Source organism: Hemibagrus wyckioides, linkage group LG28 (assembly GCF_019097595.1).
Source record: "Hemibagrus wyckioides isolate EC202008001 linkage group LG28, SWU_Hwy_1.0, whole genome shotgun sequence".
Classification (NCBI taxonomy): domain Eukaryota; kingdom Metazoa; phylum Chordata; class Actinopteri; order Siluriformes; family Bagridae; genus Hemibagrus; species Hemibagrus wyckioides.
Genome location: NC_080737.1, coordinates 2,721,106 through 2,747,023, shown reverse-complemented (window position 1 = coordinate 2,747,023; position 25,918 = coordinate 2,721,106). Strand labels below are relative to the sequence as shown.

General features: G+C 45.1%; 2 protein-coding genes across 5 annotated transcripts in view; both read left to right on the top strand.

Annotated features, from left to right (window-relative positions):
- The window catches only part of cnga2b (cyclic nucleotide gated channel subunit alpha 2b), a 7,600-nt gene extending 6,402 nt beyond the window's left edge, over window positions 1-1,198 (top strand). The window contains exon 7 of the mRNA XM_058382878.1: window positions 1-1,198. This exon is cut by the window's left edge and continues 622 nt beyond it. Coding sequence (XP_058238861.1) covers window positions 1-850 — 850 coding nt within the window. The 3' untranslated portion in view covers window positions 851-1,198.
- Window positions 1,199-2,396: 1,198 nt separating this feature from the next.
- Window positions 2,397-23,768, top strand: LOC131348178 (transcriptional regulator ATRX-like). 4 transcript variants are annotated; one of them, XM_058382871.1, is made up of 35 exons: window positions 2,397-2,607; window positions 4,306-4,439; window positions 4,788-4,846; window positions 5,052-5,107; window positions 5,202-5,323; window positions 6,258-6,374; window positions 6,826-6,935; window positions 7,109-7,176; window positions 7,292-7,781; window positions 7,912-8,839; window positions 9,046-9,322; window positions 15,428-15,558; window positions 16,014-16,193; window positions 16,329-16,416; window positions 16,502-16,559; window positions 16,669-16,926; window positions 17,012-17,144; window positions 17,229-17,338; window positions 17,411-17,554; window positions 17,711-17,888; window positions 18,308-18,445; window positions 18,568-18,743; window positions 19,060-19,177; window positions 19,305-19,411; window positions 19,498-19,580; window positions 19,658-19,710; window positions 20,365-20,506; window positions 20,668-20,768; window positions 20,919-21,027; window positions 21,214-21,391; window positions 21,468-21,635; window positions 21,987-22,220; window positions 22,312-22,398; window positions 22,530-22,658; window positions 23,004-23,768. In XM_058382871.1, the coding sequence occupies exons 1-35, from the start codon at window positions 2,588-2,590 to the stop codon at window positions 23,235-23,237; spliced, it is 5,718 nt and encodes a 1,905-aa protein (XP_058238854.1). In that variant the 5' UTR covers window positions 2,397-2,587; the 3' UTR covers window positions 23,238-23,768. The 4 variants fall into 4 exon arrangements, with proteins under 4 accessions (XP_058238854.1, XP_058238858.1, XP_058238857.1 ...); XM_058382875.1 differs by having other exon boundaries at window positions 9,046-9,106; window positions 16,699-16,926; window positions 23,004-23,767; XM_058382874.1 differs by having other exon boundaries at window positions 9,046-9,106; window positions 23,004-23,767.
- The last annotated feature ends 2,150 nt before the right edge of the window (window positions 23,769-25,918 follow it).

Below are 25,918 nucleotides of genomic sequence, written 5' to 3'. Positions count from 1 at the left end.
TATCAAGTGGTTCGACTATCTCTGGACCAACAAGAAAGCCGTGAACGAACAGGAGGTGCTGAAGAACCTTCCAGATAAGCTACGGGCTGAAATTGCTATCAATGTCCACCTGGAGACGCTGAAGAAAGTCCGCATTTTTCAGGACTGCGAAGCCGGACTTCTGGTAGAGCTGGTCCTGAAACTGCGTCCCCAAGTGTACAGTCCTGGGGACTACATCTGCAGGAAAGGTGACATTGGGAAGGAAATGTACATCATTAAGGAAGGGCAGCTAGCCGTGGTGGCGGACGATGGTGTCACACAATTCGCATTGCTAACTGCTGGCGGTTGTTTCGGTGAAATTAGCATCCTTAACATTCAAGGTAGCAAGATGGGCAACCGACGGACGGCTAACATACGTAGCATCGGCTACTCTGACCTCTTCTGCCTCTCGAAAGACGACCTAATGGAGGCTGTGATAGAGTATCCAGACGCTCAGAAGGTTCTGGAAGAGCGTGGAAGGGAAATCCTGAGAAAGCAGGGCCTCCTGGATGAGAGTGTAGCAGCTGGAGGGCTAGGCGTAATAGACACAGAGGAAAGAGTGGAGCGCTTGGATGCATCTCTGGACATCCTGCAGACACGCTTCGCCCGCTTGTTAGGGGAATTCACGAGCACTCAGCGCCATCTCAAGCAACGAATCACAGCGCTGGAGAGGCAGCTCTGTCACACGGGACTCGGGCTGCTGTCGGACCATGAGGTGGAAGGAGAACACGCCGGTATTCCTACACATACACATACACGTGCGGACGTACACACACAACCCGAAACACACACATGGACCATGGCTGAACCCACGTCTGAAGAGGAGAAGTAAATCAGATGTAAAACTGCTTTGATACATATATTAATGAAGCCAATATTTTTACTTTTTACTCTTTGCATGTACTGTATGTTTGTAAGATTGTACGTATGTATGTTTGTATATATGTTTGTCTGACTAAAAGATTCATCTTTTTTAAACCAATCGTGTGTAGCAGCTGAAGTACTGGAACGTTCTGTAGCTTGTGTATGTTCTTTGCCCAAGCCCATGTATGACTGACCCCATAAAGTGAAATAGCTAGGTCTCAAACCATTTATTAGGTAAAGAAGTGAGGGGTGTGTACTCATAATAAACTACATGTGAATGAAAAACAACATAAATTTCTGGTTTCTTAAGTGTAGAATTTGAATGGAAGTTTGTATGTATTATGAATCTTTTGATTCGTTTAATGTTGTTAAATCTGTGCCGAAAGCTACGTGCTAAATGAAACATCACTAAAACAACGTTCACGGTTGAAGTCACGTGTTCTGCTAATCTTATTTTCAACCAGCAAACAACTTGATCTAACATGACCTAGTTGGATTACAGCTTGGTGATGCACTTGCATCAACTTCTAACAGTTCTACAGGTTCTTGTGGTATTGTGGATATCTCACATTTACTAAGATGAGGTAAACCTTAGAGCCCATGTTGTCAGCTGATCGAACCACTATATGGCCAAACCCGTGGCACCCATATGTGCTTGCTGAACATCTCTTTCCAGATATATTCCCCCTCTGCTGCTATAATATGCTCCACTCCCCTGGGAAGGCTTTCCACTAGATGTTGACTAGTGGGGATTTATGTTCATTCAGCCGCAAGAGCATTAGTGAGGTCAGGCACTAATGATGGACCTGAGGTGCAGTTCAAATTCATTCCAAAAAATGCTGTAGCTACAGAATTTAGTTTTTAGAACATGAACCACCATTTGGTAAATAGAAACGGCTGCACTTTATCCAGTCACATGCGTTTGTGGAACCTTTTTAGCTTAAGGTAGCTCATTACCAGGTAAGGTAGCTCCTGAGCTCATAAGGTAGCTCAGGAGTCTCACTCCCGGGACAGACGAAAGAGAACAGTTTTCACAGATAACACAGATTTTTCATTTTATGTTCCGAATACATGTCACGTTTAAGCAGTGAACCAATAAGCCGTATAATTTACAAAAATATGATCAGACAGATCTGGAAATGGTCAATGTGAAGCAAAACAATGTTATTATTCGGAAGGATAAAAGAAATTGTTAAAGTATTAAAAGTGCTGTCAGTGCTCACTTATGATAGTTATTTGTTTAGAAATGAATTTTTATTCAGATGGACACCAAATTTGGCTCGAGTTTTACTTCATGTTAGCAACACAGCTATCTAGCAACTTGCATTTGTCAGTTCCCTTCATGTAAAACGGTTAGATTTAGGATTTATGCACATCTAATGTGTGAACAATGCAATCTGTGTGTGTGTTTTTATCGATTTATAAACTTGTTAAAGATTAGTTAGCGCTCCGTTAGTCATTTTTATTTATTTAATTTTTTTAACGACCATAAGCAGGAAGTGACGACAGCGCGTCGAAATCTGGTGGCCATTTTAATGCGCCGCGCGCAAATTATGGCCGGCAAGATGGCGCAGTCTGTGTGAATAATGATAATAACAGGTTTGCGTGTTGATCGCAGGTTTGAGCAACACGGATGATGGTCACAATTCTTTTGAGTTTTAGAACACAGTCCACGGTGTAAGGCGAGCCGCAGACCGAGCGCAGGATGTCCGCCGAGGTGCTCAGGTAAGAGGAGGAGTTTACGAGAGGCAAACAAACTGGCTGGGGTTAGCTAAGCTGGCTAACTAGCCAACCAAAACGAACGGGGTTTCTATGGAGAGGAGAGCTAGCCGGATAGCCGCTAGGCTAAGCTAATAAATGGAAGAAATAAAGCAAGGCGACACCAGAAGAAAGCGATGCAGTGCATCTCTCTGCAGCGATATTTATTATTGTTATTATTTGTAGTCTAGTTTTAGGCGACATTAAACAGTGACGCATTAACCGAACGGGTAGCGCTAGCTTGCGAGCTAACACGAAGACCTGAATAGACAAAGAATATTTTCCACAGACAGGTTAGCATTAGCTTCGAAGCTAAGTGGGTAACTGTGGGCTGAAGCTCCTGACTTGAATTTTTATTTAATTAGGAAAAATAATTTAGGCGGAAAAATTTATAAATATCTGTGTGGAAAATATACGTTATAATTAAGTTTTTGACATCAGAAGTTTGTTTATGAAATATTTTTAAAGCTAAGAGACATTTTATTCACTTAAAAATTGACGACTTTTTTCCCACAAAAATGACAGTTTTACTAAACATTTTTATTTCTAATTTTATCTCTCTGTCTAATAAGATGCTCTCTAGAAACGTATGTACCCCGCCCCTAAAGGGGCGTATCCTTAATTAATTAGTTCTCCGAATTAATCAAATTTACTGGTAATAAAGTGTGTAAAACTGATTAATTAGGATATTTTGTTTTATTTATTTCTTTTTAACAAGAGTTCACCTACAAACCTTCTGTAATTTTGCATTATATGTTATTCTTAATTATTTACAAATATGAATATGTTAATTAGCCACGCCCATCAGCTGTCAGATAACATTGTTAATGAACTAGCTTGTGTTCTTGTTCACAACTTGTGAGCTCAGAGGAAAGCTGGAATTGTTCTGGTGTTTAGCGTAGACCAGTTTACAGAGCAGCCTGTAATACATCACGTCTGTTCGTTTAGTAAACTGTGTTCTTTAACAATGCCATGTGGAAGAGATTAGTTTGGGTTTTAACATCAGGGCTTCAAGCTGCAACCTTTTCACGCTTCCTGTAGCTCACTCTGTGTGCAGGTCCGAACCTCCTGGCAGAGGCATCCAGGTTTCGGAGCTTTACTTTCAGCCATACTCCATATTACATTCATGTGTATGTAAAGGCAGACGTCCCAAAACTTTTGGCCTGGCTCACAGTCTCTGCTCTAATTCATCCCAAAGGTGTTCTATGGGGTTGAGGGCAAGTTCCTCCACACCAAACTCACTCATCCATGTCTTTATGGAGCTTGAATTTGTGCACTGGTGTGCAGTCATGTTGGAACAGGAGGGGGTCATCCCCAAATCAAGAGTTCCTTTCACTGGAACTAAGGGTCCGAGCCCAACCCCTGAAAAACAACACCTGAATTCAGTGATTTAGAGGGCTGTCCCAAAACGTCTGGCTATATATATATGTAATATAAATTTATTTAGCTTTCAGGGTTGAAAAAGTGATCCGACTCAGACTGTTGTATAAACTACTTATACAAACTGGTTTTGCTTTTATCTGCTTATCTTATTTATTTATATTTATTTATTTTTTGCTCTAGATTGTATCAATGGATTGAAGACTAAAGTCCAGTGTGTTTGGATCATCAGAGCATTGTGGTCTTCTTTAATGTTTATTGTTGTTGTTGTTGTTGTTGATGCAGACCCGAACCCGTGGCAGGGGGCAGCAGGAGAGGCGGCGGGGGTAAACTGGGCCTCCTGATCAATAAGCTGCACACATTTCTGGCGGTTTCCACTGAGCAGGGTGGTGAACACAGCTTACCCGGGCACTGGAGCGGTGAGTGTTTTATACCTGTAACAGTTTCGTAAACGCCGGACTGTTGCATCAGTAGCTAGAAATGATATGGGGATGAGTCACATAAGACAGCAGATAAAAAACAAAACAGGCTTGAGATGGGTCTTAAATTTAAAACCATGGACGTAGAATATTATATTTAGATCACTTCAAAATGGGAGATAGAAACTTCTGAGCTGATCTTTTATTCCTCTTAACTTCAGAACATAGAGGATTTGATGAGCTAGTCATTGCTTATAAAAGTCACTCTGTTGTCCAGCTGTGAATGAATTACGGACTGCTGTTAGGATCAGTGTAATCACTGGGTTTTGTTGCTGGTCCACATCTCAGGTGCGATGGCCAAAGAGTTTATTGAGCAGCAGCAAGCTGTAGCACGAGCCGCCGAAGAGGTAAAACCTTCAACCTGTTCTAAATGAACATCAGCACTGATTTATTTTCTAATCCAGTTTAATAGATTGTTTATTAGGCTCAGGATGTTACTGTGTAATTATAGTTTATTAGACTTGGATCATTAGAATTTTTAATTCTCAAACCCAGATTAAACCCAGTGAGTGACACTGCTGACTTGACAGCACTTGTGTGTGTGTGTTTTAGTGCATGCAGCCCAGCATCTCCTCAGAGGCGAAGTCTTCCTCAGCTCGTTCCAGAAGGTCAGTCCTGTTTATTCCTGATGAATGATGGCCGTTACACAGCAGTAGATTTAGCGTACACTTAACACATTTTTGCCGGTTGTGTAAAATCCAGGAAGCCGTTGGTGGTGACGAAACACAGTGGTCTGAACGAATCTGACGCATCCTCCGAGAGCGGAACCGAAGATGTCTTGTCCGTCAACTCGAGTGAGCCGGACACGACTTGCCTGCCAAAAGGTGTGTACTCCAGGACTCTGGAACAGGCAAGACCTACCACTACTGTAAACTTCTGCTGAGGGGGCAGGGCCACGCGCTGGGCTCCAGAGAACTGAAGGGGCGGGGCCAAACCATTGGGCTCTCGAGAACTGAGGGGCCGTGGCCAAGCACTGGCCCTATCATCTCAGATAGGGCTGTACACTGGGCTCTGTAGAACTGAGAGGATAGGGCTGAGCCCTGGGTTCTGTAGAACTGAGGGGATAGGGCTGAACACTGGGTTCTGTAGAACTGAGAGGATAGGGCTGAGCTCTGGGTTCTGTAGAACTGAGGGGATAGGGCTGAGCTCTGGGTTCTGTAGAACTGAGGGGATAGGGCTGAGCTCTGGGTTCTGTAGAACTGAGGGGATAAGGCTGAACACTGGGTTCTGTAGAGCTGAGGGGATAAGGCTGAACACTGGGTTCTGTAGAGCTGAGGGGATAGGGCTGAGCCCTGGGTTCTGTAGAGCTGAGGGGATAGGGCTGAACACTGGGTTCTGTAGAACTGAGAGGATAGGGCTGAGCTCTGGGTTCTGTAGAGCTGAGGGGATAGGGCTGAACACTGGGTTCTGTAGAGCTGAGGGGATAGGGCTGAGCCCTGGGTTCTGTAGAGCTGAGGGGATAAGGCTGAACACTGGGTTCTGTAGAACTGAGGGGATAGGGCTGAAATGATTTATTTATTTATTTTAATGTGTATTGGTAAATCTTGTTGTATTAAATGTCCATATATGAGTCATGTTATAGTTATCTATTTTTATGAAACTAAATTAATAAATAAATTAGATAGGAATAAAAATAACCCATAAATATTACAGAAAGTGTAATAATACAGGAATACAGTGAGAGAATATATAACACTGGTCATGATGATAACTGTAGCGCGCTCTCTCTCTCTCTCTCTCTCTCTGTGTGGGTTGCAGGTACGGTGTTTGTGTTACCAGAACCGGTGTCTAATGAAGTCCGGGACGAGTTCAGAGGTCCAGAATTTCGCAGCAAACGAGTGAAACAAAACCGAGACTTCTCGGACAAACGGAGAGGTGAGACGAGAAAACGGACAGTGATAACCGTGTTTATTTATCTCTTCTGTCTCTCTTGACCTGTTAGTTGTCCCTTCTGTTTTCAAACTGTCTGTTGTGCTGGTCTTTACTCTGTCCTCACCAATGTAAAACAGAAAATAACGTTTTCCACAAGACTGGGTTTATCCCAATGTTTTGGCCTAATAGCTAAATTAAATATTAAATGTAAATACAGAATAAACAGCAGCCATCTGGTGATCTGTAGTTTATAATAACTGACCCTGTGCCCTTTACTGTAGTGAAATAAATCTACTGTAAATTCTGTATGAGATCTGATCAGTGATTGAGTCTGGGACTGTATGCAGATTAGATTAGATTAGATTAGATCAGGTTACTGGGTTTAATTCGGTTCTGTGCACTCGGTGAACTCTTTAGTGTGCGCTAGTCTCAGTGTGTGTGTGTTTGTATTTAGGAGGCTCTGACATCGAGCGAGTGAACTGTACGGCCTGCGGTCAGCAGGTGAACCATTTCCAAAGAGACTCTGTCTACCAGCACCCTGCACTCAAAGTGCTCATCTGCAAGGTGTGTGTGTGTGTGTGTGTGTGTGTGTGTGTGTGGGGATGAGAGAGGGGCCTAACAGTATAAGCAGTTTGTCCTCACATGTGTGATTGTGTATGTTGTGGAATGTCCCATAATGCTGATAGACATCTGTTTTTAAGGAAATTTGTGTTGGTTTTTTTTTTTTTTGCACCTAGTCCTGTTTTAAGTACTACATGAGTGATGACATCAGCAAAGATGCAGAGGGGATGGATGAGCAGTGCAGGTAGGAACTGACCAAATCTATATGCAGTGTTTTATTTGTACCCCAATGTGTTATAGAGGGGCTAAGATTGACGTGGTATTTAAGTGAGCTGTGCTGTGATTGGCTGTTCCTTCAGGTGGTGTGCGGAAGGAGGCAGTCTGATTGGCTGCGACTACTGCAGCAATGCTTTCTGCAAGAAATGCGTTCTGCGGAACCTTGGGCGGCGGGAGCTGTCGGCCATCTTGGAGGAGGAGCGCAAGTGGTACTGTTACGTGTGCAGCCCGGAGCCTCTGATGGACTTGGTGTTGGCCTGCGACTCGGTGCTCCAGAACTTGGAGAAGATCTGGGCTCGCAAACGGGCTGGAGTAGGGGGCGGGGCCCGTGGAAAGCAGAGGGCCGGGCGTGGTGGAGCAGGCACACTCAGCGCCGCGCCTTCGAGGGGTCTGTGTGATCGCATGCAGCGTGTGGTGGACATGACTACATCACTCAACCGCTCGTTCGTGGAGTTCATGCAGAGCGAGAGGGACGAGGAAGCGAGTGAGGAGGAGGATGTGGACCGAGCCAGGAGACTCACGATGTTCCGCACCATCCTGCAGGACCTTCGCCAGGCACACACCGCCCTGCAGGTAACCCGGATATCGCTGACTTTGGAATTTTCCAGCAACTGTTGATTAACTTATTGCAGATCGCTAAGTAATTAATTAAGAAGCAGCGACGTGCCCTGAACTGATGGCTGATGTGTGTAAATGTTTACAGGAAGCTCTGGATCGGGAGTTGTATGGGGGCAAACGGGAATCTCGGAGGCAGCGTGCAAAACCTCGGCAGCGGAAACCCCGGGCTCCGAGAGGTTCGGGCGTCACTAAGGAGCTGGTGGTGAAGCTGACACCTGTCCCAATGGAGTCTTCTGTTAATCCTGACTCTAATGCTGATGCTAGCTCTGCCCACGCCGGTGCTGCTGATATGGTGGAGATAAACGAACAAAGGAAGGAGGAGGAAAAAAAGGAAAACGTGGAGAAGATGGAAGGAAGGGCTGTTGGAAAGGAAGGAAAAGAGGAGGCGAAGGTGGAAGAGAAGTGTGAGGCGACGGGTGCTGCGGCGATGGAGGAGGAAAACACAGACGACGAAGATGAAGAAGATGAAGGTGACGAGCTGGAGATGGCGGAGGAGAATAAGCGGTCTCCTCGTGTCAAGACGACGCCACGGCGAAGGCGCTCGGATACCACGCACGCCAACCTGGACGAAGACTCTGACTCGGACGAAGTGCCCGCTGTGCTGCTGCAGACCGCCACCGCTGCCATGGCCACCAGTGAAGAGGAGGGTGGGGTCGACAGCGATGGGGGCAGGGCTGACACAAACCAGGAAGTCAGGAAGCAGTGCCTCTTCGGCCTGGTCAAAACCACGCCCCCTTGCCAAGATCGAACGTCACGCAAACGGAAACTCAAAGAGAGATCCTCGTCTTCGTCTTCCTCTTCCTCCTCTTCAGTCGCAGAAGTCACAGATTCTGGGTCAAAGGTCAGGAGGAGCGTAGGTCTTCCCCACAAGGTTGCCAAGACGACGGTAGATAGTGAGAGTTCGTCGAGTGACCAGGAAATGGACAGCAGCGACTCGGACGAGTTGGACCAGAAGATTAAGCCGCTGAGTGACGTCACACTGATGGGATCCGGAACGTTCCAGCAGTCCTCTGGTACAGTAATGATGCATGTCACATTTCCGTCATTATGCACACGAGAGTTGAATGCACTTAAACGAGTGTCTGATATTAACATCTTTCCCTTTTTCTCTCGTTTTTCTTTCTCACTCTGTCCCTCATCACTTCCTGTTTTTATTTATCTTCATTTCTATTGTATTCTCCTTCTGTTCCTCCTCTCTCCCCTGTGCATGTGTGTGTAGGTGATGAGGTGGACATGTGCCCCGCCCCGGTCGTGTTGGATGAGGATGATGTGGAGAATAGGTATGGTTTGGATTCCAAGTGCGCAGGCCAAAGTCCTCCGTCTCAGTCTGAACCTCCGAACCCCATCAAACCCCCCGACACACACTCCGCTGCCGCCGCCGCCATCCAAACACGCCTCAAAAGCTCACACACTTCAGGACCTCCCCTCACCCCCACCCGCACACGACACACCCGGGCAGCGGCCAGCACGGGCCTCGTGCTCCGCCGACTCAACATGTAACACACACACACTAAATACAGACATCTCTTTTTCGTAGTGCACACTATCTAGTGTACTAGACTGACAGGAGCTGCAGGCATGTACTGATAATCAGATCGAAACACATTTCGATATACTGAAAGATTTTGACACCGCCGTCTCACGGTCCGTGTTTCAGACACCATTAAAGTAAAGAAAATCCATCCAGTGTGTTACAGTGATTTCAGTACATGCCTAGGTGGCTCACCTGCTGTTTCCTTCCTCTTTATTTCCAAACCAAGCTGACTGAACAACTTATACTCGACTTCACTACGGGTGTAAACCTGCCCCAGGGCCGGCGTTTCAGCTCTTTTATTTCTTCCAGCGTATTATTTATTACGACTGTAGCATCATTAATGAAGTTTGGCTAGTATTAGCTGTATTTTATAATATTAGTCATGTAAATCCTTTCGAGTCGCTCGGGCCGTCATCACGGTGGCACCATGAAGGAAGGGCTGATGTTTGCAGATGTTCGTGTAGCTGTTTTTAGTTTAGTTAATGTCAGTGACCAGGGGAGAAGATTCACTTTGCTGTAACTGGACCTTCAGCATCATGTGGTGTGACTTGTTTTTCTTCACTAAAGAAGAGTTTCTTTAACCGTATTTACGCAGTTTATGTTGCTCAGACGTAGTCTTCGAGCAGGAATACTCGTGAGCGGTGAAGAGGCGGAGTTTTAATACAGCTAGTGGCGGAAGTGAGAGACGAAATGGTCTGGGAACATTTTCATAAACGTTAGCTAGAAACACTCCTGGCTAAGCTGTTTAACGTCATGCTAACGTGCCGCAGAACACTTCCCTTTTTCACGGAAATGTGTTCATGACGAAACGGTTAAAACGCACGTCATCGTGATGGGGTATTTCTCACTACTTTTTTTTTTTTTTTCCCTTCCAGAGAGCTGTTGTAGCTAGAAACATGGCTAGATTCAAAGATGGCGTCTCAAGTCCCGCCTCCTCTCCTTTCATTGGTTGATATATTCCCAACCAGTTGTAACGCACCCTGCTATCCAAATTTCCCCCATAATCCTCCATGTCGACGCCGTTTTCCACCACCACGCGAAGACCCAAGTACACGTGATGAATACGCATCCCCTCGGTTACCTGGGTAACGTGGGCAGAGCTAGAAACCAACAATTTAATGTTAACTTTATTATTTTAAAAAAAATATTTATTTACTCACAGTAATGTTTTTTTTAATTGCTTTGTCGTTTGATCGTACAATTCCTTGTCATCCGAGTAAAATCTTCCAGCTCTAATTGGGGGCAAATCCCAAATACCTTCCTGACTTTTTTGTTTGTGCCCTATGTAGGGTGCTAGTGCCCTCGCTCACGGCTGAGACAGATTCAGTTGCACAACTTAGGATTTTTGGTCAAGTTTGCACTCAAAAAAAACAAAAACAAAACATTGCTGTATTTTTATTTTTTTAAACTGAAGATTAAAGTATTGGCACCCCGGCTGTGTGTGTGTCGGTTTGTGGGCAGCCATTTTGTGCAAGTTTGCTAATTTGTATGTTTAGCGATTTTAAAGTATTGTCACACGCTGCCTTTAAAAGAAAATGTGCGCTCGATAGAAACCTGACGTTTACACCAAACCAGAGAAAACCTATTTATTTATTTTTGTTTATTCTGAGTAGCATTTCCTCCATCTTCTCCGACGATTTGTGGCGTTTATTTCAAAATGTAAATGTATTTCCTGTTTGTTTTTGTTCTGCATCCCTACTCTGTTGTTTGTTTTCTGCTCTGCAGAAATCTGATCATTGTTTTTGTTTTTTTCTGATCCTTTTCCCACCTCTTTTTTCGACGAGCATGTTTCATTATTTATTTATTTCGAGGCTGAAACCGTTTCCCTAGCGTGTAGTTAGCATGTAAACGGAGGCCACACCCCCCCACACAACCTGTCAGAGGTCTTTCTCGGTAAAGCGAGCACTTACTCCTGTGTGTCTTGTGTCTGTGTGTGTGTGTTGTAGGCCACAGCCTGACGGTTCTGGAAGTGCAATAGTGTCGGTCAGACATTTCAAGGGCTGTTTGGTTTGCTAACGGTAGGTGCGCTGGAAAAAAAAAATAGATGCACAGATTGGCGTTAAATCTTGTTTATTGATTTGGGGGGGAGGGGTTCAGCATTTTTTAATAAAAGGCCAATTTTGTTGCGTATTAAATGCGTGACGGATTCTGATTGACCATTCGAGAGTCTGGGATATCTGTAGGTCAACGAGGGTGGAGCTTAGAGTACACTTGTTCGGCCGATTATAAAGTGAACACTATATTTCCGCTAACATCAGCTGGACATACTGGACTGAGCACGTGCTATTGTGTAATTAAAACCTCTTATCTTTTATGCAAATCAGCATACAGAAGCTGGCGGAAGAATCCAAGTTTCCCATTGGCTGATGAAATGAAATCGAACTCAAGCTCCACCCACTTTAACCAAGGGACAAAATCGGAGCATGTGCCAAAAAAAAAAAAAAAAACCCTCCACCACCGTCTGAAGCCTTTTCAGGGTCTTGAGCACTTACCCACAATGCCTTGCGGTCCTATGGCTTTTATCCCACAGACGCCTCCGTACATACGAGGCAGCTGATTTTAAACATAGTCCATTTTAACACACTAGCTCCACCCACTTTAACCGAGGAACAAACTCGGAGCATGTGCAAGTCAGTAGATCTGACACTCTTGTATATAGTAGAAAGGAAACTGTGAAGCTGTTCAGCTCTGATGACCGGGTCATGTCCTGAACAGAATCCCCTGATGACCGGGTCATGTCCTGAACAGAATCCCCTGATGACCGGGTCATGTCCTGAACAGAATCCCCTGATGACCGGGTCATGTTTAAAGTATTTCCACTTGACGTCTGTTTGACTTTAAAGGAAGGGGTTAGTTTCGTATTTCCTCTTGTATCTCTGGGACGAGGCAGAAATTCCCAAAGAGAAATTCCTTTCTCCTGTCGGTCCTATGTCCACCAGCTGATAGTCCTGACCTCAGATTCTAGTCTGTTAAAGTATTAGCACATTGTCTGTAACTGAGATGCAGAGCCAGTATGATGGTTAGTATTAGCACCCTAAGTAATCTGTGGGGTTTTTCTGTTTCTTCTGAATGATTTAATATGAAGGTTTCAGTCATCACGGTGTGGAGTGTGTAGCACGAGGAACTCAAACCGACTGGACTTGTGTTATGAGCTAGCAAGTAGTGTTCTTAGCCTGTTTGTGTTCATACTATGGCCAGATTTCTCTTACCCATAATGCACTAGGATAACATGTGACCAACACAAATGTGTTACGAGTGTAGCTTGTAGCTGGAGGGTGTGTCACCTCTGCTACTTCGGTCTCTAGTATGTGAGTCCTGTCCAGCTCAGTGTACCATTACACACAGCACTTCTCTTATTTAGAGTTGTATACTAATCTCTCTCACACACACACACTTTCTACTTCTCTGCACATTTAATGAGAGTTCTGAGTGATTGCAGGTAGGAAGTTAAATGAACATAGGACTCGTCCAGACCTCTGATTGGTCAGCAGAATCACCCGAAGCAGCGGTTTGGATTTTCTAGCTTTACTCCATCATATTTTTCATAAAATCTTCATTTCAATGTCACGTGCCTTTGAAATCCCAATCCCAGCTCCGTGTCTGACAGGTATGTAGCATTTCTGTACTTACCTGTACAAGATGAGTGTAACGCTAGCTACCCGGAGGTCATGTTCCATCACCACGTCCTGCTTAAAGGAGAAGTTCACTTCCAGAACAAAAATCTACAGATCATTCCCTCACCCCCTTGTCCTCAGTGATGTTCATGTCTTTTTCTTCAGTCGTAGCTCCGCCTATGTCACACGTGACCTTTCCACGTGATTACGTAGCGTCACGCACGCGCATCCCAGAGGTAGCGCTAGACGAGCTTTTGTGGTTAAAAAGTATAGAATTGTTTTATTTTTCTAAGAAAGTGGCTGGGATGGAGGTCAAAGTCATGAAATGTTCCTCAAAAGACATCATTTCTTTACCACTGAAGAAAGAAAGAGCTGAACACCTTGGAGGACGAGGGGGTGAGGAAATGAACTGTAGAGTTTTGTTCTGGAAGTGAACTACTTTAATTCTTTTATTTTAATTAACTGTGTTATATACAGTGTGGTGGAATCGTTATGATGTAATGTGAATCTGCTAGATCATAACACAAGTCCAGAGGTTTAGCTTTGTTGCGATTTGTTCTGATTTGAAGACGTGGTTACCGAACCGTCCAGCCGTTAGACTCGTCATCTCTTTACCGTCTGCAGTGACCAGTGCCGAGGCTGTGTGTGGGGTAAAACGCTCGAGGACACAGTGTGAACCTTCTCTCTCTCTTTTTTTTTTCTTTTTTCTTTTTTCTTCCCTCTCTCCCGTGTTTTCTTTGTCTCTCTGCAGCGTAGCGTGAGACGAGCCGCTTTACCAGGTTACCAGCCCCGGCTTTTCACGTCCTCTCTCTCTCTCTCTCTCTCTCTCATGCTCCCTATCCCCCCCCCCTCCTTTCCCCCAGTCTTCTCACTCAATCCAAAAGCTCTGTTTTTCCTTTCATGCTCTCTTTGACTTTCCTTTTCTTTCTCTTTTTATTTTTTTCTGGAACCTTCTTCCACACCACAACAAAAAAAAAAAAGAAAGAAAGAGAAATTGAAATGACGGCATGCTGATTTTTTTTCAGTTTCACAAATTTATTCTTTTCGTTGCTGTTGTTGAAATTGTAAATAAATTTGCATGCACACCCAAACGGGTCACGAATAAACCAATTGTATCTGTATGTCAGCGGCGTTGTAATAAAATAATTTACCCCACACTCGTCTCGTCTCTGTGCCTTTATTATGCTTTCCTCCTTTTATTTATTTATCTATCTGTCTATTTCGTTTATTTTATTTATTAAACCCTCAGCTGATGAGTCTAGTGATGCAGGAACGGACTCGGGTCTTAATCGGGTCGGACTCTGGAGCGTTTCAGCTCTAAACACTTGACTGACCACTGACTCTCTCTCTCTGCCTCTATTTCTCATTATTACCCAGAATGCACTGTGAGTATTCATCACTCTGATGTCAGAAATGATCCTGTCAGGTTTTTAAATACAGCACGGTATCTCAGTAAACACTAGTTTATCTACTCAAATGAAGAATAAAGTTAGCTTTTAGCTGAAACACGTTAGTGTAGTGGCTAGCTAACACTAGAAGAGCAGAAGCCTGATGAGTTCCTGTCAGGATCAGCTAGTCCCACGTTACCGTAACGCTAGCTTCACTCCTGGGTTGTTGAGTCTGGATCTGTGAAGTGTGTAGGTGTGTTAGCATGGCTATTTTATTATTTCGCCTCAGCTTGATGTAAGAAAACTGACAAGGAAGCTAGCATGTAACACCCAAGTGCTTAGCCTGCGTAAAACTCATTAAAGTTTCCTGGCTTTCTGTTTTGCAGTTAGCCTACCCTGCTAGCTTTGTGTTTGTAGCTGATTTAGCAGAATTAATGATCCCAGTCTGGTTTTTTAGTCATGTATGTTTGCGAATATATTCCAGCAATCAGTGTGAAGGAAAGTTCCAGCATCTGCCTGGATAGCATCAACTCTTATTAGCAGTTTGAGCCCAAGGTTGAGTGAATAGTTATGGATTACAGCAAAGTCACTCTCTATAGACAGTTGTCTTTATCGGTCACATATACATTACTGCACAGGGAAATTCTTTCTTCACATATCCCATCCTTGAGGGTCAGACCACAGGGTCAGCCATGATGCAGTACCCCTGGAACTGTGGGGGTGGGTTGGGGGCCTTGCTCAGGGGCCTGACGGTGGCAGCTTGGCGGTGCTGGGGTTTGAACCTCCGCTCAATGACCCAGAGTCTCAACCACTTGAGCTACCACCCCCAGATGTTAGCGCTATATGTGTGAAGCAGTGAGGAAATAAATAAATGAGGCTCTGAGGGAAAGGTGACTTTTCTACTGACGTAATCGACACGAATGAATAATCATACATTTAATCAGTGAAGTGTTTCTTCACCATATCTGGCTGTTCCACGATGTTAAAAAAAGGACAATAAAAAGTCTCCGAAAGTGACTCTAATGAAGACCACATCACTTTTTCTTCTTCTCTTCATCTTTGTAGAATTGCAAAACAGATCCTGTTGGCCGAGATCAGAGCTAACTTTTCATCCAGCTCTGATCAGGACAGCAGCTCGGACGCTACGGGAGTCGAGGATGAGACGGAGAGCAAGAAGGAGAAGGGTGATGAAGACAGTAAGGAGATGCTTAGAACTTTTATTTTTGTCTCGTCAAACAAAGGTGTAGTACACACTACAAATGTTCAGTTATTTTATTTATTTATACCTTTACAAAAAGCCTGTGTGTGTTTTAAAGCTCTATACATTTTTGTCAACAGGTTTGTTGTTACACTGTAGTGATGTAATAAAATGTTAGATGTAAGAGCTGCACACTTTCAACAGACATCGTGTAAAAAATAATATTTTTGCATCATCTATTAGATTAAAAGTATTCTTATTTTTTTCATTAGCATGGTATGACACGGTGCAGCTCTTTCATCACAGGTCCGGGTCACGGCACCAACAGAATGTTAATAGATAGATTTATTCATCCCAGTGGGAAATAATATGGATTCATTATGCTGCTGCTGCTGTTGTGTGAAACCCAAAACTGCTCATGTTTGTGTCTTCATATTTGTTGTCATATTGCAGGCGAGCCAACCGATGACAGCTCTGACTCGGACGAGCCGACTAAACCCCGACCGTCCCGTCACCGCCTGCTGCACTGTCCCCTGACCCCCTGGAAGCCCGAGTCTGAAGATGGCGCCAAGAAACCGGCTAAACGGAGGAGAAAAAAGAGGGGAAAGATCCTGATCAACAAACTGATAGTCGGTTAGAAACGTGATTATTTTTCATCAAATCCTTTTACTTTAGATCCTCAAATAGGAAATTCTGATACTGACAATGATCTAAAAATGAAACCGAAAGTCTAATCAACGTTTTTTTAAACACTCTCTCTCCTTACAGTTAGCAGCGATGATGAGCACCGAGAATCAGCCAGTGAGGAGTCGGCAATGAGTGAGGAGGCCAGCCAATCGGAAGACGAGGACGGCAGGTAAATCAGCCATTTTCAGGTTCAGGTTGTAGATGGAGATGAGTTACAGATCTCTGATTGCTTTCTGATGGATTGTTGCGTCCAGCGTCCAGAAGCAGAAGGAGTCAGTTGATGAAGGAGATCCTCAAACACCCCATGGAGAGGTAAAAAAAAAAAAACCTACACAGTGATTCATTCCTTAATAAGTTGTGGTGTAGAACACGATGTCTCTGGTCACGATGTTAATGGAAAATACCAGTAACGCTGCTCCAGGCTTCATCACACCACACTGTCGTCGATCAGGACGGCGCTGACGGTCAAGCCGACACAGACAACGAAACCTCAGAGGAGTGTGCGAGCACGCAGAGGGGCCGCAAGAAGATCCGGAGGATTCTGGAGGTGCAGCAGCTGGCCAAGGAGACGCAGGAGGCGCTGAGGGAGGAGGAGGAGAGGAGGAAGAGGCTGGCTGAGAGAGACAGACAGCGACGACAGGAGGAGGAGAGCAGTGAACAGGGACGAGACGACTCGGAGGTGAGGGGGTATTTTGGTTTGTTTAGTCAGGGTGGTTCTTCACGAGTAGAAAAACATTTGGGACTGTGTGTGTGTGTGGCTCCAGGTGATGATAGTAGCTGAGACCCCTGCCTCCAGACCCGACCCTCTGGTGCTGGAACTTAATGATGCAACACGGGAATGTCTGGTGCAGGTGGATACACACCTCCTGAGTAAACTCAAACCTCACCAGCGAGAAGGTAAGGGAAGTGTGTATATTTCTCATTAGCATACCACTGACTGAATTTACAATTTTTGTGGTGTGTGTGTGTGTGTGTATGTAGGTGTGCAGTTCATGTGGGACAACTGTTGTGAGTCCGTAGCGAAGGTCAAATCGTCTCCTGGTTCTGGCTGCCTTCTCGCCCACTACATGGGCCTCGGAAAGACGCTGCAGGTGTGTGTGATGAAGAGGTTGAGAGCATGATGTCGTTTACAGGAAGTGACCCTGTGTGTGTGTGTGTTTCAGGTCATCACGTTTCTGCACACAGTGTTGATGTGCGAGCTGGTGGAGCTGAGGACAGCCTTGGTGGTGTGTCCTCTAAACACCGTGCTCAACTGGAAGGCCGAGTTCGACAAATGGCAGCGCGGCATCACCCAAAACAAAATGGAGGTCTGTGTGTTTTAGTAGGGGGAAAAAACATTCCAGACAAAATGCACTGTGTTTATAGATGTAACTACTAATTAAACAATATTAGCTTTTCTTCCATACTCCATTCCATGTACTAAAAGTGATGTATACCTACATCTCCTTCTGTCTAACATTCAGGTGGCGGAGTTAGCGACAGTGAAGACGGCGAGTTCTCGTGTGAACATTCTGACCAGTTGGCACAGGAAAGGTGGTGTGATGATCATGAGTTATGAATTGTACCGCCTTCTCACACATGGAGATAAAGTCAAATACGCCAAACAGAGGGAGAACCTACTCACAGCGCTGCAGGACCCGGGTATGAAGCTGCCAGATTCATAATTCACACTGTACTGCATAACACACCCTGCCAAATCCTGCTCCCTATCCACTATCTGCTGTACTCACACCCTGCCAAATCCTGCTCCCTATCCACTATCTGCTGTACTCACACCCTGCCAAATCCTGCTCCCTATCCACTATCTGCTGTACTCACACCCTGCCAAATCCTGCTCCCTATCCACTATCTGCTGTACTCACACTCTGCCAAATCCTGCTCCCTATCCACTATCTGCTGTACTCACACTCTGCCAAATTCTGCTCCCTGTTAATAATGTACTGCACAGCACAGCCTGACAAACTGATTATGTATTCTTCGTTCACTTAGTAGTTAATAGAACATCCTGACGTACGTGTGTGTGTGTGTGCGTGCGTGCGTGTGTGTATATGTGTGTTTAGGGCCCGACATAGTGGTGTGTGACGAAGGCCATGTCCTGAAAAACGAGACGACTGCCATCTGTAAAGCTATGCGCTCCATTCGCACGCACCGCCGAATCATCCTGACCGGAACGCCACTTCAGAACAACCTCTCGGAGTGTAATGACCTTTGACCTTTCACAAAATGCATTTCCTTCTTTTGTCCAAATGGCCATTTCCAAACTGTCTTTAGAAGCCAATGTAGAGATAACACTGTGTGTTTGTGTGTGTGTGTTCTGTAGATCACTGTATGGTCAGTTTCGTGAAGCAGAACCTCTTGGGTTCCCTGGGTGAGTTTCAGAACCGGTTCATGAACCCCATCCAGAACGGCCAGTGTGCCGACTCCACACCCACTGACGTGAGACTCATGAAGAAACGAGTGCATGTCCTCCACGAACTCCTCGCTGGATGTGTTCAGGTCAGAGAGAGAGAGAGACGGGGAGAGAGAAATGAGAGAAAGAAATGAGAGAGAGAGAGAAGAGGATTATCCAGACATTTCATATAAAATATTCTATTCTAATATTTTCATCTGGATTAATTTGTGCAATACTCCACCAGGCTGTGATAAATATAACATAAATAAAAAAAGAATTAAAATGTTATTATACCATTTGATAATTCATTTGGAAAATCAATTAATTAATTTAATTAAAAAATAGAAGAAATTATTTAAAAATCAGTTAGGTTGGTTTCTAGCAACAGCTAGCTGTGTTAATGTGTGTGTGTGTGTGTAGAGGCGGGATTATTCTGCCCTGACGCCTTTTCTGCCGCCCAAGCGAGAGTATGTGCTGTTAATCAGGATGACCACACTGCAGTGCAAACTCTACAGACACTACCTACAGAACTACACTGGTCAGACACACACACACATACATACACACCCACAGATACACACGCGCGCATGCATACACATGAAAACTTCACACACAAAAACTTCTAACTAATCTACCACTATAACTGTGTGTGTGTGTGTGTGTAGCTGAAGGAGTGGGTGTGAACAGTTTATTTCAGGATTTTCAGACCCTGAGTCTGATCTGGACGCATCCATGGTGCCTGCAGCTCTCTGAACAAAATAGAGGAAACAAGGTGTGTATATAAACACACATACACACACATGCAGTTTGTTTATTTTTGTGTTTTTTTCCAGCTGACATTCTGTGTGTGTAATGCAGGGCAAAGGGGAGGAGTCTACGTCTGAAACCACCGTGACTGGTGAACGTTCTGAAAAGACAAAAAGGCAGATCCCCAGTGAACGGTACTCTGTGTGTGTGGGTGTGGGTGTGATTAAGTGGTAAAAGTGTGCTGGTTTATTGAGGCGTGTTTGCGTTGCAGTGTCATAGAGGAGAGCAGAGATCCCAACACCACCAAAACCACACCAGAAGATGGTAAAAACACACACACAGACACACACACACATCAGGATGTTCTATTGACTAGTAAAGTGCACCAAGAGCACATAATCAGTTGAGAGCAAAATTTGAGCAGGATTTGGCAGAGTGTGAGTACAGCAGATAGTGGATAGGGAGCAGGATTTGGCAGAGTGTGAGTACAGCAGATAGTGGATAGGGAGCAGGATTTGGCAGAGTGTGAGTACAGCAGATAGTGGATAGGGAGCAGGATTTGGCAGAGTGTGAGTACAGCAGATAGTGGATAGGGAGCAGGATTTGGCAGAGTGTGAGTACAGCAGATAGTGGATAGGGAGCAGGATTTGGCAGAGTGTGAGTACAGCAGATAGTGGATAGGGAGCAGGATTTGGCAGAGTGTGAGTACAGCAGATAGTGGATAGGGAGCAGGATTTGGCAGAGTGTGAATAGGGAGCAGGATTTGGCAGAGTGTGAGTAGAGCAGATAGTGGATAGGGAGCAGGATTTGGCAGTGTGTGAGTACAGCAGATAGTGGATAGGGAGCAGGATTTGGCAGAGTGTGAGTAGAGCAGATAGTGGATAGGGAGCAGGATTTGGCAGAGTGTGAGTGCAGCATATAGTAGATAGGGAGCAGGATTTTGCAGAGTCTCTCTCTCATTTGTGTTTGTGTGTGTAGAACGCAGTGTGTTCAATGGACCCCCAGCAGGTTGGTACAGAGAGTTTGTGTCTGGTGTTGATGCTGAGCTCCTGGAGCATTCTGGGAAATTAACACTGCTGTTGAAGATCCTGCACCACGCTGAAGAACTGCAGGATAAAGTGTAAGACTTTCTCATTAAAGATTTAAAAACACACACACACACAATTATACCTCACAATAGGGAGACACAGCTTTAGATTTCTTTGTTTTTATGAAACTGCGTGTGTGTGTGTACATGCTCATTGTGTGTGTGTGTGATAAATAAATGCTGTCATGCTGCAGCTTGGTGTTTAGTCAGTCTCTCATTTCACTGGACATGATTGAAACTTTCTTGGAGTTGGCTGATAAGGCAAAGAAGGAAGGAAAGGCCAGTCTGTATAAAGGTAACACACACACTCTCTCACACACACACTTCATACCAAAATTAGACAAATAAATTCTAATATAAATAAACAAATGTGAACATCATAATACACACAGCACTTGTAAGATCAAAAATAGTGTTATTTATGTGGTGTGTGTGTGTGTTTTAGGAAAGAAGTCATGGGTGCGGGATAAAGACTATTATCGTCTGGATGGATCCACCTCTGCAACAGCACGCAAAAAATGGGCTCAGGAGTTCAACAGAATCAGGAACAAACGGTAAAACATACACACAAACACACACACACACAAATAAAACGTGTTCTCTGTGTGTGTGGATAATCCTCGCCCTCTCCCTCTCTCTCTGTCTCTCTCATTCTCTCTCGCTCTCTCTCCTTCTATACCCCCCACCCCCGTCTCTCTCAACCCTCCCTCTCCCTCTCTCTCTCTCTCTCTCTCACTCAGGTGCAGGTTGTTTCTGATCTCGACCCGAGCCGGATCTTTAGGGATTAATCTTGTTGGGGCTAATCGGGTCGTGGTGTTCGACGCCTCGTGGAATCCGATGTACGACGTTCAGAGCATGTTTAGGGTCTTTCGTTTCGGTCAGAAGAAATCTGTGTACATCTACCGCTTCTTAGCACAGGTACACACACACACAAAACAAGTCATGTTCACACTATACAGAGAGAAAAAGGGAACCTTCTCCTTGTCTTCCTCAGGGAACGATGGAGCAGAAGATATACGAGCGTCAGGTGGCCAAGCTGTCTCTGTCATCCCGTGTGGTGGACCAGCAGCAGATCCAGCGCCACTTCACACACAGCCAGCTGAGTGACCTGTACCGCTTTCAACCTGACAGCCACAGCAAGAGCCACCCCGTGGAGCCTGCAGTATGTGTATATATATACACACACACACACACACACACACACACTCTCTCTCTCTCTCTCTCTCAAATCCCAGGGCTACATCAGTGGTAATGACAACACTCACCTTCACATGGAAAAGGAGTTTATCTCTGCCTCCAGACATTTTTGAACACCTTGTAGGTGGAGTTTAAGCAGAGGGGGCGGGGTCAGCTGGTCAGTGTTTTCGCTGTGATAGGAGTTCACCAGCAGAGGGCTCCAAACATCACACGAGATGTGTGATGTAACCATCTTAGACACACACACATTTCTGAAGATTAATACTAATGTTCCTGCTGTATTGCTGTGTGTGTGTGTGTGCGTGTGTGTGTGTAGGACAAGGTGCTGGCGAAGCTCCTCCAGCACTGCGGGCAGACCATAGTGTCGTTCCATGAACACGATTCGCTGCTGGACCACAGGGTGGAGGAGGAGCTGAGCGTGGAGGAGAGGAAGGAGGCCTGGGAGGAGTTCAAGCTTGAGAAGACCACAAAAACACACACACAGGCACAACCACAGGCCCCTGTCCCGGATTCAGACGAGCTGTGGAGGAAAAGTGACCATGAGCTGAAGGTAGCCTGTGTGTGTGTGTGAGAGAGAGAGAGAGAGAGAGAAGAAAGATAAGAGAATGAAAGAAAGGCAAAGTTTTTTTTTTTGTCACCAGATGATGTTATATGAAGGTCGTATGGAACTGCAGAAAGCTTCACAGTACATCAAACCCCAAAGCCTGGAAGTCTTCCAGCAGGAAGTGGTGAGTGTGTGTGTGTGTTCAGTCCATACACTCTGCATTGTGTAAATTAATAATATCTCCTTTTTGGGACATAATTTAGTATTATTGTGTTGATGTTTTGTGTGTGTGTGTGTGTGTGTGTGTGTGTGTAGAGGAAACAGCACCCTCTGTTGGATGAAGAGGTGACGAAGCAGAAGACTGCTCAGGTTTTTGAGAACTTTGAACGAGAGAGACAACGTAGGCTCAAGATTTACCAGAGCAAACTGTACAGTCAGAAGAAGGTACACACACACACACACACACACAGTTGGACGTTCACTACGAGGACAAATAGGGCCTAGGGGATGTAGATGCATGTTGTTGTTTACTATTACAGTAATCTCATAATCCTTTCTCTGTCTGTCTGTCTGTCTGTCTCTGTGTCTTTATCTCACTCTCTGTCTCTCTCTCCCTCTATCTGTTTCTGGCTCTCTTGCTCTCCGTATCTGTCTCTTTCTCTCCCTCTGTCTCTCTCCATCTGTCTCTCTTTCTCTCTGTATTGCGCTCTCTCCCTCCCTCTCTCTTTCTTTCTGTATTGCGCTCTCTCTCTCTGTCTCTCTCCCTCCCTCTCTCTTTCTTTCTCTTAGCTCATTCTGAAGACGCAGCAGATCCTGGCTAAAAGGGCGGAGCTCGGCATCACGGCTCTCCCCTCCACCTCCACGTCCACGCCCACACCGGTCCGTCCCAAACCAAAAGCAGTTAAACCTCCCAGGGCTCCGCCCCCTCCTCCGGTCCAGCCTTATTCCGACACCTTCTTCCAGCCTCTGACGACATCAACTCCTCAGGAGAAGAACGTCACAGAGGACATCATAGTGTTGTAGATCTCAGAAACCTTTAACAACAACAGCATGGGTGTGGAGGTGATGGTGTAACCATGGTGACGGGAGGTTAAAGTCCGCTGGTAGCACGCGTGCTAACTCTGGCAGCACTGTCAGTTCTTACTCATGTGCCTGTTATCACGTTAGGATCGTTTTTGTTCTGCTGCTAAAAATCAGACCTGATCCTGGGGGATAAGTTTGAAATATTTTTTTTTTTATAATTTTCTTAAATTATGATGCCAAATAATTAAACCACGACCTCCGACCTGGTCGGTTAGTGAAGTTATGCACTGCAGTGTAGCTAAACTATTAGCGCCGAAGCTACACAGAATCTAAACGACTACACTTGCTGGAAATTCATTTTGTCCAAACGTAGAGCAGAAGAATAATATAAAAGTTTATGGCATTTTTTTATGCGTATGACAAGTTAAGGAACAAAAAAAAATGTTGTGTGAGTTTACGTGTAAAAATATCGCTAAAAGGCGGAATTTGTAATAAAACACTAATAAAATATGAAAGAGTTTGGTGATCTGGATGTCTTCTGAAATCTGACTCAATAAAGTGACCAGGAGTCTCAGTCATCGTGTGTGTGAGAGAGAGAGTGTGAGAGTGTGTGTGTGTGTGAGAGAGAGAGTGTGAGAGTGTGTGTGTGTGTGAGAGAGAGAGTGTGAGAGTGTGTGTGTGTGAGAGAGCGAGTATGTGTGTGTGAGAGAGAATGTGTGTGACAGTGTGTGTGTGTGTGAGAGAGAGTGTGTGTGAGAATGTGTGTGTGTGTTTGTGTGTGTGTGAGTGAGTGTGTGTGTGAGAGTGAGTATGTGTGTAAGAGAGTGTATGTGTGTGTGAGAGTGTATGTGTGTGTGTGAGAGCGAGTATGTGTGTGTGTGAGTATGTGTGTAAGAGAGTGTATGTGTGAGTGTGTGTGTGAGAGAGTGTGTGTGTGAGAGAGAATGTGAGTGTGACTGTGTGTGTGTGTGTGTGTGTGTTAGAGAGTGTGTATGTGTGAGAGTGAGTGTGTGTAAGAGTGTGTGTGAGTGAGTATGTGTAAGAGAGAGTGTGTGTGAGAGTGTGTGTGTAAGAGAGTGTGAGTGTAAGAGAGAGTGCATGTGTGAGTGTGTGTGTGTAAGAGAGAATGTGTGTGAGTGTGTGTAAGAGAGTGTGTGTGTGTAAGAGAGAGTGTATGTGTGTGAGAGTGAGTGTGTGTGTGAGCGAGAATGTGAGTGTGACAGTGTGTGTGTGTGTGCATGAGAGAGTGTGTATGTGTGAGAGTATGTGTGTGTAAGAGAGAGTGTGTGTGAGAGAGTGTGTGTGTGTGAGAGCGAGTATGTGTGTGTAAGAGAGTGTGTGTGAGAGTGAGTATGTGTGTGTGAGAGCGAGTGTGTGTGAGAGAGAATGTGAGTGTGACAGTGTGTGTGTGTGAGAGAGTGTGTGAGAGTGAGTATGTGTGTGTAAGAGAGAGTGTGTGCGTGAGAGAGTGTGTGTGAGAGTATGTGTGTAAGAGAGAGTGTGTGAGAGTGAGTATGTGTGTGAGAGTGTGTGTGTGTAAGAGAGTGTTTGTGTGAGAGAGTATGTGTGTGTGTTTGTAAGAGAGAGTGTGTGTGTGAGTGTGTGTGTGTGTGTGTGAGAGAGAGTATGTGTGTGTGTGAGAGAGTGTGTGTGTGAGTATGTGTGTGTGTGAGTATGTGTGTGTGCGAGAGAGTGTGTGAGAGCGAGTATGTGTGTGAGAGAGTGTGTGTGTGTAAGAGAGAGTGTGTGAGAGAGAGTGTGTGTGTGTGAGAAAGTGTGTGTGTGAGAGAGAGTGTGTGTAAGAGAGAGTGTGTGAGAGTGAGTATGTGTGTGTAAGAGAGAGTGTGTGTGAGTGAGTGTGTGTGTGTAAGAGAGAGTGTGGGTGTGTAAGAGAGTGTGTGAGAGAGAGTGTGTGTGTGTGAGAGCAAGTATGTGTGTGTGTGAGAGCGAGTATGTGTGTAAGAGAGAGTGTGCGTGAGAGAGAGTGTGTGTAAGAGAGAGTGTGTGTGCGTGAGAGAGTGTGTGTAAGAGAGAGTGTGTGAGAGCGAGTGTGTGTGAGAGCGAGTATGTGTGTGAGTGAGTGTGTGTGTGAGAGAGTGTGTGTGTGAGAGTGTGTGTGTGTGTGAGAGTATGTGTGTGTGTAAGAGAGAGTGTGTGTGAGAGCGAGTATGTGTGTGTGAGAGAGTGTATGTGTGAGAGTGAGTGTGTGTGAGAGTGTATGTGTGTGTGAGAGAGTGTGTGTGAGTATGTGTGTGTAAGAATGTGTGTGTAAGAGAGTGTGTGTGAGAGTGAGTATGTGTGTGTGTGAGTGTGTGTGAGAGTGAGTGTAAGAGAGAGTGTATGTGTGAGAGTGTGTGTGTAAGAGAGAGTGTGTGTGAGAGCGAGTATGTGTGTGTGAGTGTGAGAGCGAGTATGTGTGTGTGTGAGTGTGTGTGTGTGAGAGAGAGTATGTGTGTGTGAGAGAGTGTGTGTGAGTGTGTGTGTAAGAGAGTGTGTGTGGGAGTGTGTGTGTGTGAGAGAGAGTGTGTGAGTGAGTGTGTGTGTAAGAGAGTGTGTGAGTGTGTGTGAGAGCGAGTATGTGTGTGAGTGAGAGCGAGTGTGAGTGTGTGTGTAAGAGAGTGTGTGTGTGGGAGTGTGTGTGTGTGAGAGAGAGTATGTGTGGGAGTGAGTGTGTGTGTGTG